This window comes from Pteronotus mesoamericanus, unplaced genomic scaffold (genome assembly GCF_021234165.1).
Source record: "Pteronotus mesoamericanus isolate MK-2021 breed Mesoamerican mustached bat unplaced genomic scaffold, CSHL_Meso_final scaffold_54, whole genome shotgun sequence".
Taxonomy (NCBI): Eukaryota; Metazoa; Chordata; class Mammalia; order Chiroptera; family Mormoopidae; genus Pteronotus; species Pteronotus mesoamericanus.
The window spans coordinates 76,270,675-76,288,595 of record NW_026555321.1 but is presented as its reverse complement, the minus strand read 5'-3'; the positions used below and the strand labels follow the sequence as shown (position 1 = coordinate 76,288,595).

At 33.5% G+C, this 17,921-nt stretch overlaps 1 protein-coding gene across 1 annotated transcript in view; it reads right to left on the bottom strand.

Annotated features, from left to right (window-relative positions):
* Positions 1 to 17,921, bottom strand: part of SNTG1 (syntrophin gamma 1) — a 576,561-nt gene that overhangs the window by 349,899 nt on the left and 208,741 nt on the right. Inside the window, exons 2-3 of the mRNA XM_054595747.1 lie at positions 11,378 to 11,431; positions 2,412 to 2,546 (exon numbers count right to left, since the gene is read on the bottom strand). Coding sequence (XP_054451722.1) covers positions 2,412 to 2,546; positions 11,378 to 11,404 — 162 coding nt within the window. The 5' untranslated portion in view covers positions 11,405 to 11,431. The remainder of the gene's footprint in view (positions 1 to 2,411; positions 2,547 to 11,377; positions 11,432 to 17,921) is intronic.

Genomic DNA, 17,921 nt, shown 5'->3' with positions numbered 1-17,921 from the left:
ATACTGTGTAATTCCACTTATATGAGTCAATACATAGGGTCAGCAAATATACTAGTGGTTACCGGGGACTGCGGAGAGGGGAGCTATGGGGAGCTGTTATTAAATGGGGACAGAGTTTCAGTATGGGATGATGAAAATTCTGGAGATGAATAGTGAATCTATTCAATGTCACTGAAACGTACCCTTAGAGATGGCTGAAATGACAAATTTAATGTATAGTTTACTGTAATTAAGAAAAAGGAATTGACCATATAAACGTGAGAATTTCTGGAGTCTTTATAATGTTCCATTGATTCATATGCTTATACTTAGGGTAATATCACATTGCATTCATTATTGTAATATAGTTAAGTTCTGAAATCAGGAAGTATAAACACTCCAACTTTGCTCTCCTTATCAAGATTGTTTTAGATATACTAAATCCTTTGTATTTCCATGTAAATTTTTGGAATCAACTTGGCAATGACTGCAAAAACCTTTTGGGGTTTTGACTGATATTGAATGTTTGGGAAAATGTGAAAATTTAAGTCTTTAATTATGATCATGCTATATTTCTCCATTTATTTGTTTATTTATTTTCATTTTATTCATCACAGTTTTGCAGTTTTTAAAATAGAAGCTTTGTATATATTTTGTTAATTTATTCATGAGTTATCTTTGATATATTGTGAATTGCACTTTTTATGTTGTTTGTTGCAAATTGTAAACATTGAATTAACTTTGGACATCATCATTTCTAATAACTTGTTAAATTTACAGATTATTCTATTGGTTTGGTAAATGTCTTAGGGTTTTCTATGTATACCATTATGACTTCTAAAATAAAGCCATTTTCCCTCTTTTTTTCTGATTGTTACATTATTTCAATTTCCAGATTTGTTACACAGCCAAAAAATATTGAGTAAAAATGATGTTAATCATGATTCTCGACTTGTTTTCAAACTCAGAGAATATGCTTAATGTTAACTATAACATTAGTGAAAAGTGTTCATTAGATGGTTATCATATTAAGCAAGTTTTCTCTCATTCATCATTTGCAGGAAGTGTTGAGTGTCAAATTTTGTCAAATGATATTTTTTTCATATTTGCTAATGTTATCATGGGATATTTCTCCTTAATTCTGTCCAGGTTCTCCCCAGCCCTCTTTTCAAAAGAGAAATTAGATCTATGTATATTAGTTATTTCAACTGCAAAATTTAAAAGCAATATCAGTGTTACAGTGTTGAAATACTAAATTTTACAAATTACAGAACTTTATTGATGACCTGCAAAATACATTTATTTCAAAGAGTTATATAAAGTGTATTTAGTTAAAAACAGAAATGGAAGAAAGAAGGGAGGAGGGAAAGAAGGAAGAAAGAAGGGAAGGAAGGAAGGAAGGATGGGAGGAAGGAAGGAATCTAGTACTATTCTTTTGTTAACTAAAAGAAAGGACAAGCCCCATGGGAACAATTTAATCAACCTTGACAGCAAGGCCCATGATTTAGGATGATTTAAATGGTGCGTGACAAAAGAATAGTTAACAGTCTGCAAAATGTCCATTATCTTTAGTTAGTGAGGGTCTATTGATTTAGGACCCAGTGTGAATCCCATAGGATATTAGTAAGAAGTGAAGTGGAAAGTTCAACATTATTCACCACCAATAAAACACTCCAAGGTAAGTCTGTTAATAAGCTAAAAATTAAATCTTTGAGCTAAATTGCCACAAATGTCGGGGGAATCCAGGAAGCCAACTGTTTGATACTTGCTGTAATTTTCTTCTGAGTTCACACATAGCAACACTGAAGACTATGTCTTTAATGTTATTACCAAACAAATAATAAATTCTAAAACTTGTCCTGTTTTTGTTTTTTGTTGTTGTTGAATCTAATCTAATTTTACCTAAGGATGTCTTCCACAGTGGTACTTCAGTGGTAGTTAGAAGACCCCGGTGCAAAGCACTGACTCTGAGTTAAGTGACTGCTGTCTAAAGCCTTATGCTTCTCAGATGCCAAGAATTGAGTTCCACCTTTGCATCACCTCCAAAATCTCCACATGATGCAAGAAAGATTAAGGCAGGAAAATAATGCCCTGCCATACACTGTTAGAATAGCCATGCTCTATTCTCAGCTAGTCCTCTGTGTAGAAACGTAGAATGCAGTCTCTCATGATCAGGAAATATATAGGTGTCAGTCCAGTCAAATAAAGATGACTAGAGTCAATGAGATGTCCTCCTGCAGATGGACACTAAATGTGTGGCTGTGGACCCAGATATATGGGTATTTATACAAGAACCCTGCTCACTTAATAATGCAAACAAAAATTACACGCAAATGACTAAAAGTGAAAGAAAAATATATTAATAATATTCTGTGAATAAACATTTTAATGAGAAAAAACAAAAATCTTCAACAGAAGGGAAAGCTACTTACACCAGAATAGAAAGGCTCACCAGACACACATATCACATCCTGCTCCTGGATCATCAAAATATCTTTGGCTAGGTGCAGCCGAACTTTGAAAGGCTCCTGATTACCATCCTGCAGCAAACAAATCCCTGTCTTTGTCTTCAGACAAAAAAGAAAAACATAGAGAATATTATACTTAGTTTAAAATTATTATTGTATGGTTATTTACTGTAAAACATGATGAATAACATTTAAGATCTAGGGAAAATTCATTCTAATGAATCTGAAACTTAATACCTAATATAGGTACAGAAAAAAGGATAACCATTTCACATAAAGTAGTCCTCATATCACAGATAATAGAATTCATATCAGCAAATACAAATAAATGTTCAGAGAATAAGGAGTATAGTGTATGTACCATATTTGAAAAATAATGAAAATTTTGTTTAATGCTTAACTAAATATAAAATGTAATAGTTTTATGAATTACGATATAAATTCTATACAACGTAACCCTTCAGATTGTACAATTTAGTGTTTATTTTTGCACATTAAAAGTTGTACAGCCATCCTGACAATCAATTTTAGAATATTTTCATTACTTTAAAAAGAAACTTATTACTACCATTTTGCCAGCCCCTTCTTCAGGCCTAGACAACCTCTAATCTACTTTTGTCTTGATCATGAAATATTAAATTTGAAAACATACCTCCTTACGTCTTCTTTAACTTACACTATTTAATTATTTTTAGTAACCAACATACATGCACTCACACACACACTTGGTACAGATGAAGGAACAAGGATGAAGAGGTGATGGGAACTGCCTAAATTAATATAGTTAATTAAACATAGAGCCTGGTTTGAGACTCAAGATTCTTGATTTCCAATTCACTGTCTTGCTTCACACTTCTTTGGGAATTTGAAACAGTTGAGGATTTCTAGACTCATACTCCATAGTTTTAAACCAGCAGCCTAGTAATCATTGAAGAACTCCATGAGTCTTGTCACTCCTAAAGCATGTAATGTTGTAATATTTACTCAGATAAATAAGCAGAGTCTCCTTAGGTAGTTCACTTAATGTTTCCATTTGTCAGAGATATAAAATGAAATTTTTCTGAGACAGGATATGGCCTCTGGCTGTTATTTTTCACTAAATGAAAAGGAACAACAACTACTTTGGCAATTATATTTTTAATTGATAATTATTGAACTATTCTTAAGATGAAAAGCTCTTAGAAATACATATATATTCTTAGAATTTATAAGTACAAAATTTCATGCAAATAATACCAGGTTTTCTCTTGAAATAATATGTTTAATGCGGATTGCTAGAAGTTTCTTTCAAAGAATGTTCTATAATGTTGATAAGAATATGTTTAGATATAGCGTCCTCTAAAGAGAATTCTTTCTGTACACTGCTTTATACCATGTGCTAATACATACCATTTTACCCTCTATCACATATAATATTATATTAGTCTGTAATTTTGTAAGGGTTATGATATACTTTAAGAAAAACTAATGTTTCTCAGCAGCCCAGATGATTTTCTTTTCACCTCTATGAGACTGATGCACAGCAGGAACTCACTAATTTGTGTCAATTAATCTATTCTAAATCATAACTCCAGTGGGCATGTCTAGAAGACAAAAATATTTCAGTTATAATAAATTGCTTTTTATATAGAAAAGTCTCTTATGCTTACAATGTGATTTCAACCAGAAACCAAATCAGGACTCTCTGAGGTGGCATGGGGAAGAGAGTTGTATAAAGTAATATCAGAGTCAGATGAACATACTTGAGCACATTTGTTGAATTTTTCAAAAGTACAGTAAAATCAGGCCATTTTCTCCCAGAAATGTAAAGGAAGAAATGGCATTCACAAATAATGCTGTTTCAACTTGTGGACAAAAAAGGGGCTTTTCTCTGAAAGTCTATAAATACGTTATTGCTACATATCAAAGTGATATCACAGATCACCCAGGGAATATTTGAGGAACTAAAACAATTATGAGGCTAATCTCATCACATTATTTATGTAGTTAAAACTCCATTCACTCCACATTCAAATAATGTGTAAAATGTCTCCTAATTGTTATTTAGTTGCCTGGAAAACAAAATATAGATTTTGAGCTTACGTTTTTTTACTGAGAGGATGAAAAAATGAGGCAGTTTTTGTTGTTGTTGTTAGAATAAAGTACATCTCTATATACATATTGATACATTGCTCTATAAAATATATTTAATACATATCAATAAATAACTGTTTGAAAAAATAACAGGAAGACAATAAAGCTAACAACAAATTCAAGTTAACAATACATTATTCAGGGGTTAAAGATGTTATTCACATATATTCTATAACAATAATTCAGTTACTATAAAAGAAAATACATTTAAAATATCTACACACACATCAATTTTGCAAATATTGTGTAACATTAACAGAATCCTACATGAATTAGATAATGCCCTCTAAACTTAGAGTATTCTTGTTATAAAAAATATTCATATATAAATAAATGCAATCTGATATCAGAGATGGAGCAACATGGAGAGAGGAATTAAATATTCTTGAGGGATGAGGATGTTAAATGATGCTTTGTAAGTAGAAAAATGTGTGGTTTATCTTAAAAATTAAATGATATTTGGAGGAGGCAAACATTATTTTATTTAAGAGGAAAAAAAGTAAATATATGGAAGCATGACAATGCTTAGTTTATTTGATGCAAAAAGTAAGAAGCACACAAATGCATCCTTAATGCTGATCTGGTGAGAATCAGCAGCGGCCAAGGGAGACGTGCCAGCAGAGGACAAAGTGGAACAAGGCCCTTGTGGGATATAGCAGGGATCTGAAAGTAGTGAAGATGCCTTACAGAAATTACAGCAGCAAAATCATATATTTAGATGTATGCTTTATAAAGGCATTTTTAGTAGTAGAGTAGAATATGAATAATAATTTATAAAGTTAAAACAGTTTTTGTTGACAGAAATGTAAACCTTGAACAGGAAATGTTGTAGATTGTTAAACAATTGCATTAAATTCAGGGCTACTGTAGTAAATCAAGGAAAATGGATAAAATCCATTTCAGGGCACTCTCCTTGTTCAGAACAGCACTGTTGTACTGGTGCCATTGCTAATGAAATGACGTCCTATAGTATTTGTCGTTTAATTTCTTCTTATATAGAGCTTACTGTGTGTCCACAAATATTAATTTATTTTACCCTCCTAACAACCCAATGAAAGCTGTCTCACAGATTCAACAGGAGGAGAGGAGCAGGTGTCAGTGGGAGTCAGGATTTGAACCCAGGCGTTGGTCTCCAGACTCTGCCCTCTTAACCACTCTCTCCAGTTTCCCTCAGACAGAGCTTACTTGAGATATCCCTCCCCCAGTCCTTCCGAATACAGCCACGTGGCTATTGATGTCTTTCACCAAGTAGCATTTTGGTCACCAAGAACCTTCTATGGAAGCGACTGCAAAGAATACTGAGACGGACATCATCTTGAACTAGCTGTTCTCCAGGTACCAAAACAATGACCACTAGAGGTAAAATAAGATCAACAAGAGAAAACTCGGAGCTTGACAGCTGATTTTCCCATCAAATACTTGCATTTAGGGGAAAATAGAATGTTGTCTGAGGCTTGATCTACACACCCTAGTGCCCCTGGAATGCTTCCGGGATAAGAATAAGAAATGGGACAGTGACAATGACGACTATACAGCACAACCTAAAACAATCAGCCAGAAAGTCTTCACAGATCTGCGGACCCATACTGTTTAAAAATAAAAAGCAATTCTACATTTCAAGATTAAAGGGACATAGATTTTAATTTTCCAGGAAACACAGTTTGTGTTCTTTCAAACGTGAGAAACTAAAGAGGCGTTAAGTTTTACATACATAATGAATGATAGCCTACTTTTAAAAATTCCAAAATTACTAGATTTAAGCTAAGCATAAATTCTTAATAAGTTTAAATAAAAAATAACCCATACGATTTAAATAAAAAAAGTAATTACGGTCTCCCATTTTACACTAAACTTAAGATCTGGACTCTTCTTTTTCTTTATTAAATGAACAGTCATTTGTCTTTAGGCTTTGTTGACTGAGGATACTTTGCATAGGTGTTAAGAAATGTGTGTACTATTTATAATGTACAGCTATATTATGTAAACCCTAAAACATAGAAAACTTGATATTTTAAAAAAATAATTTATAAAAAATGATATAAATTCAAATGTTTTCTTGTTCCTGTTGGATGATCCTGCAGTGCAGCCGGATTTTATAAAATCCACATCGGGGACCTCAGTATTTGCTTTAGATGAATACCAAAAGGCAACATGATCTCGCCTATCAATGGAAGCTAATACACAAAACAAACAAGTGAGCAAAATAGAACTAAAGACAAAGAAATAAAGAACAACCTGACAGTGATTAGAGGAGAGGAGGAAGTGGGGAAAATGGGGGAAAGAAGGGGAAGGGTCAAGTCAAGGAACATGTATAAAGGACCCATGGACAAGCACAACAGCAAGGGGATTGAATGGAGGAGGGTGGGAAGGGCAGGAGAAAGCAATGTGGGAAAAATGGGGACAACTGTAATTGAACAACAATAAAATTTTTTTAAAAAGCAGTGCCTCTTAATTACTTAAAAAGTAATACTTTAAAAAAATCTAGTCATCGATTTGTTTTCTTTAAATCAGTAAACTATATTTATGAATTCATGTGAATTTACTTTTTGTTTTAAAAACAAACCTTATTTTTAAACTTATTAAGGATTTATGCTTAGCTTAAATCTAGTAACTTTGGAATTTTCAAAAGTAGACTATTATTGATTTTGTATGTAAAATTTAAGGTCTCTTCAGCTTCTTGTGTTTGAAAGACCACAAACTATGTTTTCTGGAAAATTATAACCTATGTCTCATTAATCTTGAATGTAGAATTTACAATATGAGATTCAAGAAACTATCAAATACAAGAAAATAGGCAAAGATCCTAATGCACTGCAAATATTCTTGTATGTCTCCTCAATAGTCCTATACTTTGATTGCCAAATATAATTTAATTTGTTTTGTAAAGCTATAGCTTTAAGTGATATGTGATTTCTTATACTGCACCATCGTAGCAGTAGTGCACTTAATACCATTTCATGCAAGGTTCAAGTGGAATTTTATCCTTTTCTGTCCCTTCCTACTTCTAATCATGACCTTCTCTGCTAAAATAACCTTTTTTCAAGAAGTAGTATAAGACTTGCTTCTCCTTGAAGCCTTTGGAGACCACTTTATCTGAACACGATTCTTTACTGTCCTGAACTTAGGGTTTTCATTACATGAAAAATAATCTGCCTAACAATCAATATTGTATTTAGGCATCACATATAGTATCTTCAGAAATGTTTAATTTAATATCATAATATTTAACTTCATCTTATATATTGTTATCTCAAGGAAATCTTAATGAGTTATTACTGTTTTTATTATTAAGAATTATTCATCTATAGGACCTAGAACCATACATATTATATTTATAATAGGATTTCTTTTTAAAAATATTTTATTTATTTATTTTAGAGAGGGGAAGGGAGTGGGGAAGAGAGGGAGAGAAACATTAATGTGTGGTTGCCTCTCATATGTCCCTTGCTGGCCATGTGCCTTGACTGGGAATCGAACTGGCGACACTTTGGTTTGCAAGCCAGCACCTAATCCGCTGAGCCACACCAGACAGGGCTCATAATAGGATTTCTTTCAATATGTGTTGATTGAATCCTAGTCAAAGATTATTTTAATGAGGAATTAAATTATATGTGTGCCTGAATTATTCAGTTATTAAATATATTTATGGAGAAATATTCATTTTTGTAATCAACAGAGATCTAAGTCATATTTGAAATAGAAGGAAAACCTATATAAAATAGTGTATTGCTTATTGAACACATATTATTTTTAAGAAACTTTTCAAAGCAGATAAATCAGTAATTATGCTTGATTGTGCATATATTTTAGATTTTTTAATTTGTTATAATTGCATTCCCTATTTCATTTTTGCATCTTGTCCTACTGCTAAATTTTTTATTTACTGATTGATTTTAAAGAGAGAAAAGAAATGAGAGACAGAGAAAGAGAGATAGAGAAACACAGAGTTGTTGCTCCACTTACTGATGCATTCATTGGTTGATTTTTGTACATGTCTTGACTGGGGATTAAACCTACAACCTTTTTTGTTTTTTTAAAAAAGATTTTATTTATTCTTGGAGAGAGAGGAAGGGAGGGAGAAAGAGACAGAAAGAAACATCAATGTGTGGTTGTCTCCCACATGCCCCGCCCTGGGGACCTGGCCCGTAACCCAGGTACATGCCCCAGCTGCAAATCGAACTGGTGACCCTTTGGTTTGCAGGCTGGCACTCAATCTACTAAGCCACACCAGCCAGGGCTGAACCTACAACACTGATGTATGAGGATGATGCTCGAACCAACTGAGATACCTGGCCAGGGTTTAGACTTGTATCTTCATTCTTGAAATAATTGCAACATTTTCTTTTTAAGAAGAGAATGTCTTTAAACAATAAATGGACCTCTTAAAAAATCTGTATTAAAAAATTAAGATGTTTTAAATGGAACTCTTTTGGGCATGTGTAGGAGAAGTCAGATGCAATATGGCTCCAGCAGTACGGGAATCTGGAAATGTCGGGCTTTGTTTAACCTTCTGTGACTGCTTAACTCTCTGTAGCTTCAGGCTTGGCTGTCTTCCCAGAAGGCCAGAATGCTTCCCCAAAATGCATATCATGCCCTCGGGAAGGAGGGTAATAAACTCATAGAGTGTGGATAACTGCTTGATATTATCTGTTAAATTAGAAATGCATTGTTCTTTCTGTGGTCTATGCAATTACTCTTAATATAGTTCTACTATTAACCCCCAACAAAAAAGAGACCCTGTCCTGTGAGGGGTATGGATTTCTTCCCTACCAGCCACCACTGGGAGCAAGCAGCCTCTTTGCTCATGTATGAAAGTTTCTCCGAACAACATTCTAATGAATTTGAATAAGGTTGTGTGTCAGTTCTTTTGAATCCATCCTGAATTTGGACTTTTGGGGCTTTCCCCCCAAAAGCATGCTTCTTTTCCTTTTCAAAGAAAAGATTTTCTGGAATCAGCACTGTGATATTGTAGCTAAATCTGTCTGATAAACATGGATGGTAGATTTTTCTCTTTAATGGCTTCTTAGCAATCAAGACAAAACAAGTTTTATTTCATGTTATCTGAGGATATACTACAATTTCCAGCAATGTAGTACTTTACACTGAAGCCCAAACTTACAAATTATATTTTGCTTTTAATTAATTAAATAAGTGGTACTCAGCATTTCATAAAACCTTTCGATTTCTTCATCTGCTAATGACAGTTAAGCTAAATTATCTGTATGAACACTGTCCACTGAAATGTTCTGATGTTGTAAATTACAGGTAAACTCGTTCATTTTGTCTGACTTCAGGGAGATGTAATCATCTTCCAAGGACCTTAGAACTCTCTATTTCTTCCAATTCAGCCAGCATGTGGAAGACACAAGGGCACTGCTGCTCAGCACTTCTGAGACACTTCTACTTTGTGGTGGGTACGCTTTAACTTTAGATAGAGATTCTCAAAGAGCTCATTGCAATAGTGCAGAAAAACACTACTACAGAAGCAAGGGTAAGATGATCAAAACAGTATTACCACTGTAAAATACATCACCTGAACCATAAACAGAATCTGTTGTATATTCTGAATCAATAAATCAGAACAATTTTTTTTAATAAAATATAAAGAAGATCTGGGAAAATCAGTCTTATGCTAGCCTGATTTGGATCTGAAGTCCAAGGTAAACCATTTGTTAAAATAGCTTTTGGCCATAATCCAGTCTCTACACCATGAATTTCATATGTGTTTCATTTGTGTTTCATTTACACAAATATCCATTCAGTTTCAATGAGTGATTTACCACTCAAGATATAAGATAACCCTTTGATAGAAATAGTAGACTTACTACCTTCAAAATTAAAAGTATTATATGCATTTAAAACAAAATAATACTGAAATTTTTGCTTCTAAATTTAAGCTTCTAAAATGTGAATCCAATTTTATGAAAATTTATGAATTGATAGGTGTTAAAAGGATGAATAAGGTATATACACTCTGATCTTAGTGTGCAGTGCTTATGAGAGACATAAACAAATAACTATAATGTAAGACATTAAGCATTAAAAATATAAAACAACTTATTAATTTTCTGAATGAAATTAGGTTTTAAACTATGAACTGTGACAATTTTTTTAAAAGAAGATATTTGCTAGAATTTTAACACATGACACTTCATTAAAGAAAAAATATTGACAAATGTTAGTAACTGAAGGTTTTGTTGGTTTGTTTTAACTTTATAATAGTAATTATAGTTACCTATTATACAAAAAATAGTTTTGTTTGCTTTTTTCCCCCCTCAGGTTTTTTACACACTAAAAATGTTTTAAACTTTTTAAGTACATGTATGAAATGTTTTAACCTATGAATGTTAGCATTTTACCTGGAGGATGAAAAGAAATGCTTTGAATGCCCCTTGTTTAGTTAAAAAAGATCAACTTTCTTCCTAAAAAAGAATACTTACATTCCCTGGAAGCCCAAGTCAATGTACTTTGCACACTTGAATGGCCTTAACTATCACCAACTCATACTGAAGTTTGATGACAGTTCTACAGAGAATCCGAATTGCCATGTATTAATTCTCAACTTACATCAAGAAGACAGGCACATGCGCATTTGCCTTTATTAAATTGTCCTTCTCCATAAACTAGGAACTGAATGATTTCAGGTAGTAGAAGTGTTGAAACATATCCTACCTACTCTGTAAATAAAATAAACCCATCACACATCCTTCCACCAAAAGTGATGTTCCATTTTAATAAAGGAGGGACAAGTGTTTCCTGTTTATAAAATTTGAAAAGCACAAAACCATTTAACTTACCTCTTCACAGGCAGTCCTGAAATCCATGTGCTATGGCACTGCAAAGGATTTTGTCTGAAAAGAAAGAAATGGTAAGCCATTGAGCACAGCATCGAGTGAGAAAGAGAATATTAATAAAGTATGAGAGATTATGAAGCAGATTCTGTGGGCACTCTATGTTTATGGACACCTGCATGGAACAAGAATTCCCAGGGTAAAATGATAAGAGAAGGAAGAGTTGAAATAGTCTGAATTGCTGCTTTTATGAAGTACAAAGAGGCTGCCATGGTTTGGTGTGATGGAGAATATGCATATCAGTGCTTCATTTTGCTCAGCATTCAGACAGGATCTACACATGGTTAACTTCCCTCAAGTGTCAGCTTATTCCCAACACTCATTTTGAAACTTCAGTTAGCAAATGGGAATGAGACTTCAAAAGGAGTAATTAAAAGTTGACTTTCATAAGGTTATCTATTGAAAGAAGGTTGACTAATCTTTCTGTTTTTAATTAAAAATTACATGCATGGATAATTCTCTCTAGAAGTTAAATTTTTTTTTCACAAACAATATGACATAATGAAGTAAGCTATCAGAATGAATAATATTAAGATAATATTAAGATACTGTATAAAATATACTCATATAATACAGATTCATTTTATGTGCTTATGGACACTATAGTACCTAAATGGTGGGCATGAACTTAAATGTAGAAAAACACACTTAAATTTTGTCTTTTTGAATATTGTTAGAGAGTTTAAGTCATACTATAAACTTAATAACACTAAGAACAATCATCAAAGTTTATATCCTGACGATAAGAAAATGCAGAACCTAACTCTAACCCTAACCCAACCCTAACCGTAACCCTAATCCTAGACCCTGTGTTCATTACTGTGTTATTTACAATTGCCTAGATATGGAAGTAGCCCAAGCATCCATCAATAGATGAGTGAATAAAACAACTATGGGACATTTACACAGTGGAATACTACTCAGCCATAAAAAAAGAAGAAAATATACTTTTGCAACAGTATGGATGGACCTGGAGAATATTGTGCTAAGTGAAACAAGTGAATCAGAGACAGGGAAATATCATATGATTTTACTCATATGTGGAATTTAATGAACAAACTGAACTAACAAGCAAAATAGAGACAGATTCGTAGATAGTAGGATGACAGCTATGGGGAGAGATTAGTGGGTGGAGGGATCTAGCAAAAAGGAAAGAACATGGACAACAGTATGGTGTTTGTGGGGTTAAGGAGGAAAGGGGGGTATATAGTAATGGAAAAATACAATAAAATAAAAAATAGAATAAAAGTTGTTCAAATTTTTTTATTTCTAAAATTTCCTGAGACTCTTTTTGTATAAACTTCTATGTTGACACAGCTTTCAATCTACAGAAATTTGTGAAAATAGAACAAAGTTTTTATATAACCCATATTTTTTCCACTTTTATTAACAACTTACATTTGTGTGACACATTTGTAACATTTAATGACCCATTATCAGTACGTGGGTAAAAGACATAAAGATATTTGTGTCTCATGTGATCACCAAAGGGAGAGTTAGACGAAAATTTTAAAAATCAAGTGAACTGAATGAACTGCTTTGGGGCTACCAGTCAGACCCTTTCCCCATCCACTCTTGTTATTGTCCAAAGGACAAATGAATAAAGGAGCATTTAGGGCAGGAATGGAGTCTATTCATGGACTAAGTAACATGGACTTCCCCACACCAAGGTCAGCATAGCTGTAGTCACTGCTCAGTAATGTTCCAGCAGCGGAGATCAACACAATCTGATCAAGCACCATCCCTTGAGATAATGAGCCAGCTACCTGGTAACAGGTTAATATTATTGAATTACTTTAATATTGGAAAGGAGAATGTTTTCTTCTTACTGGAATAAACACATTGGATGTAGATATGCCTTTTCTGTATGCAATGATTTTTCTAAAACTACCATACACAGACTTACAGAATGTTTTATCCATTGTCATGGTATTCTGTACAGCATTGCTTCTGATGAAGAAACTCAACAGCAAATGAAGTGGGGAAAAAGCCCACACTCATGGAATTTATGTATTTCCATATTCTCTACCATCCAGAATCAAACTAGCTTGATAGAACAGTGTAGTGGCTTTTTGAATACTCAGTTGTAGTATCAGCTAGGTGCGATAGTATCTTGCAGGGTGAGAAAAAGTTCCACAGAATTCTGTATATGCTCTAATTTATCATCCAATACATGGTGCCCTTTCTCCTGTAGTTAAAATTCATAGGTTCAGGTATCAAGGGATGAAATGGGAATGGCACCATTCATTATTGCCTCAGTTACACACTAGCAAAATTTATGCTTATTCTTGTGATATGCTTTGCTGACTTAGTGGTGTTCATTTTCAGATACGGTATGTGGCAAAATGACTGCAGTCAATAAAAGCTACAGGAACGGTCAACAAGGAAGTAAGACCACCCCCTACATGATTTATGGCTTAAAACTGGTAAAGACCAGCTGGATCCAACATGGTAACTAATTTAATCTACTACCAACACCTAGCCTCATTCTACGCTCTTTGTAATACGTTAGCATGTTAAACAACATACCCTGTGACACCATAATCAGAAATGAAAAGCCCAAATAAGGACACAAAATGGGCAATGAAGCTCTTCTGAGGAACATCCACCTGTTTTCCAGGAAGATCCTATATATTTCTCCTCTTTACTGAATACACTACCCCTCATTAAATGAATCCCAATAAAGGAAACAAATTTTACTAAAGGGAGGATGTTCTGCAGCCCACTCTCTGCATCACTGCTTCACTAATAAACTCACTTTCACTTTAAATTCTATGCTGGCAGAAGATTTAGTTCTTTCCTTTGTAAAACCAAGAATGCACAGTGGTTCTCAGAACCTTATGTCCCCAGGCACTGGAAGGCTTGCATCATCTCCAAAGGGAGGCACGCTTCCAGCAAGAGACACAATGATTCCATTGAACTGTAGGTTAAGAGTGTTACCTGGACACTTTGGACTTCTCATGACTCAGAATCACCGTACCAAAAAGTAGCTACTCCTTTGGCAGGGGTGATTGAGCCTGACTACCAAAGGGAATTGCACTGCTACTCTACAGTGGAGGAAAGGAAGCATATGCGTGGAATGTGGGAGATGCCGTGGGGTCTTTCTTAGTATCACTATGTCCTGTAAATAAATTCTATAGAAAACCATAGCAACCCAGTCAAGGCAGAGCTGCTAATAAATGGTCCAGACTCTTCAGGATTGAAGGTTGAGATCACTTCATGAGATAAAAAACCATAACCAGCTGAGGTGCTTGTTGATGGCAAAATAATGTACAAAGGACAATGGAAGAAGACAGCTATAAATACCAGCTAGGACCATATGTAATTGTATTTCTTCCTTATTTTGTTAATATTTTTTGTGTCTATTATATATGTATAACATATAATTATATATAAATATCTTTGTTTTCTTCCCTCTCTCATCCCTTTATCATCCAATCATCTAACAATTTATTAATAATATCAACCTTTATATTACAACATGTAAATTACAGTATATTAAGGAGAAGAGTAAATATCACTTAAAGCCTTTGTATTCCCTTTAAATAATATGGTTGGTGTATTTTACGTTGTGTAAATCATAATTGTATTGTCTTGGTTAAAAGCAGGACTTTATGTTTTTTATTTGGAGGTTAAATAGGATAAAGGGATGTGTTTTGTGACAAGCTGACAAGGAGTGGACTGTCATGGTTAATTTTTATGTGTCAAGCAGGCTAGACTAGTTATTCAGCCTAGTATCCAACTAATCAAACACTAATGCAAGTGCTGCCATGGAGTTATTTTCTAAACAGAGCTAACATCTACAATCAGTTGACTTTAAGTAAATGAGGTTATTTTAGATAATGTAGGTACACCTCATGCAATCAGTTGAAAGGCCTTAAAACAAACTCAGACATTTCTCTGAAAAATTCTGCTTTAAGGCTTCAGCTCCAATTTATGTCCAATAATTTTCAGCCTTCTAGCCTACCCTATGGATTTCGGACTTGTAATTGCCACAATGGTGTGAGCCAATTCTTTGAAATAAATGGCTTAACACATGTATATAGATGTCTAAGTATCCAACTGGTTCTATTTTTCTGGAGAATCCTGGCCTCCTAACTGATAAATGTTGTATGCCAGTTAGGTTTTCTATTTATTATGCAAAATTATTGTTGCAATATTATTGTTATAATGACTAACTGACAAAGCATGTGTCTGGGTATATATGAAAATCCATCAAGCACAACTAACAAATAAGGCCAATTTCTATAACATTCATTTCAGAATATTTTATATACTAATCATGTCTAAGTTGTACTATCAAAAATGTGAGAGCACTTCATTAGTGCAGTTGGTTCAATAACAAGATGTTTAACTCATAAAGCCATTAAAAATTTCAAACTTCCTTTTCTCACAAAAGAAAATGTCTCTCTTTTTTTCCCCATAAGGAAAACATTAAGTCCATATTTTTTTTCTATTCAGATCTGAATTTTTTAGAGCTTTGTTCATATGACTATTTTAAAATAATTGATCTATATTACCTTACAATGCAACAAAATATACATCTGTCAAATGTTTTTATCTCTATCTAGGGATAAATATAAATAATTTACTGTTTCATCCATATATATTACAGTTTTACAAGGGAAAAAATAAAGCCTTTATGAAAATAAATTCCTTAAAATATAATTAGAAAACATCATCACTTAATATACGGAGATGAGAATCACAATGCATTAGTAGCTTTAGTAAAAAATTGTAAAATTAATTTTAGTGTTTACAAAATCACAATATATGTGACCTACCTCATTCTTGGTCCATTTAGAAGCTTCATGATCAGTGTAGTATTAAATTACACAGCATAGAAAAGCCCTATAGCCTAAGGAAACGTGTTTCTACCATTATTATGAAAGTGACCCAACAAACAATGGAGACAGCCTGGTCCCTGCCCAAGAGGAGGAACAGTGGAATTGAATACTCCTGAGGGCCTACCGGGCGCTCTGTGTATGTGGCATGGTTCATCACACTTGGACTCTGCCCAAAGGTTTTGCCTCATATGATTACATCTAACACTCAGAAATTAACAGAAACTATTATCATCAATTATGCTGAGAATAGTGTCAGTTTCTGTTGATGAAAACTCATCTTTGTAACTAAAACAGGGAAAGCAAAATTAGACACATACAAAATTATGCATGCTGCATAAAACACAACTTTATCCTATCAAAATGCTTTATTTGGCATGAGGCTGAAAGAATACCAAGAATGCACCTCTACAACAGCGCACACATAAAAAATGAAGTGTGGAACTGAGTAGGTAGTTGTTTAAGCAATAAAATGCATTGGTGAAAATATTTTGGATTTAAATTATTTAGATAATTTTCAGATTTCTTTACTTAGTGTATGTAAAAAATATCTCTGTATCTGCTTACTACAACAGTTGAGTTTACTGAGGGGAAAAATGTTACCTCTTTATAGAAATTTGCCCTAGACAAAATTATAAAATATGCAAAATCTATCTTTCATTGTTTCATTGTTATGTTCTAAACTCAAACCTAGCATATACCCTTCCCATGTACTTTCTTATCTCACATTATGTCTTGACTGGAAACTAAATTGGTCCCCTCTCAAAATTGGTTGAAACAATAGTATTAAAAATAAGTTACAGTCACTTGGGTTTTATTTTTAGGACATTTTTGTGCATTTAGCAATGTGTACCTTGGGAGAAACTGTTTATGAGTCTTTTATATTTCTACATTGATTAAAATACTGGTTGGCCATTTTCTAAAAAATGCCAACAGTGGCTTATACAGGATTGCAATTTGTTTCCTCTCCAGTACAGTCCAAACTTAATAGTCAAGAGGTGATTTCAAAAAGTCTGAAATCCACTCTCCTTCCATCTTATTTTTCTGCCATCTTCCACAAATGTGGTCCAAGAGAGTCCAGCTCTGCCCGATGTCCAAATTCCTACAAGGGCAGAAAATGGGAGTTGAATATAAGTCCACTCACATTTTATTTTTCTCATGTAGCCACATTGAGAATGGGAAATGTAGTGTTTACTAAGGCAGCTCTGTGATCAAGCAAAATGTGGCTCACAGAGTAGAAAAGGGTCCAGCAGCAGGCCAGGCTGTACCTAATATGAGAACTTCCTTTTCTCAGCATTGCTTTGTTGCATTTAACAAATACCTTTGTCTTTCTAGAGAAAAAATAAACAAAACCTCCTTTAAAGATAGTTTTTATAGGCCTTGAGATTATTGGGAAAATTTTATGCACTTTTTAAGATGTTAAAATTATTTTCCCTAAATATTGTATCAATTTTGGCCAGTTATGCTTTCTCTGCTTATTTGAAAAGTTGTTAAGAAGTTTGGAAAATTTCTATCTTTTACAAAACTATTCAAAATCAATATTTTTTAAAAGTTAAATAATTCCAATAATTTCTTGATGTTTGGATAATTTATGTGGACTCTAAATTTCTATATTGATTTTACAACTCTTAAATGCATATTTAGGG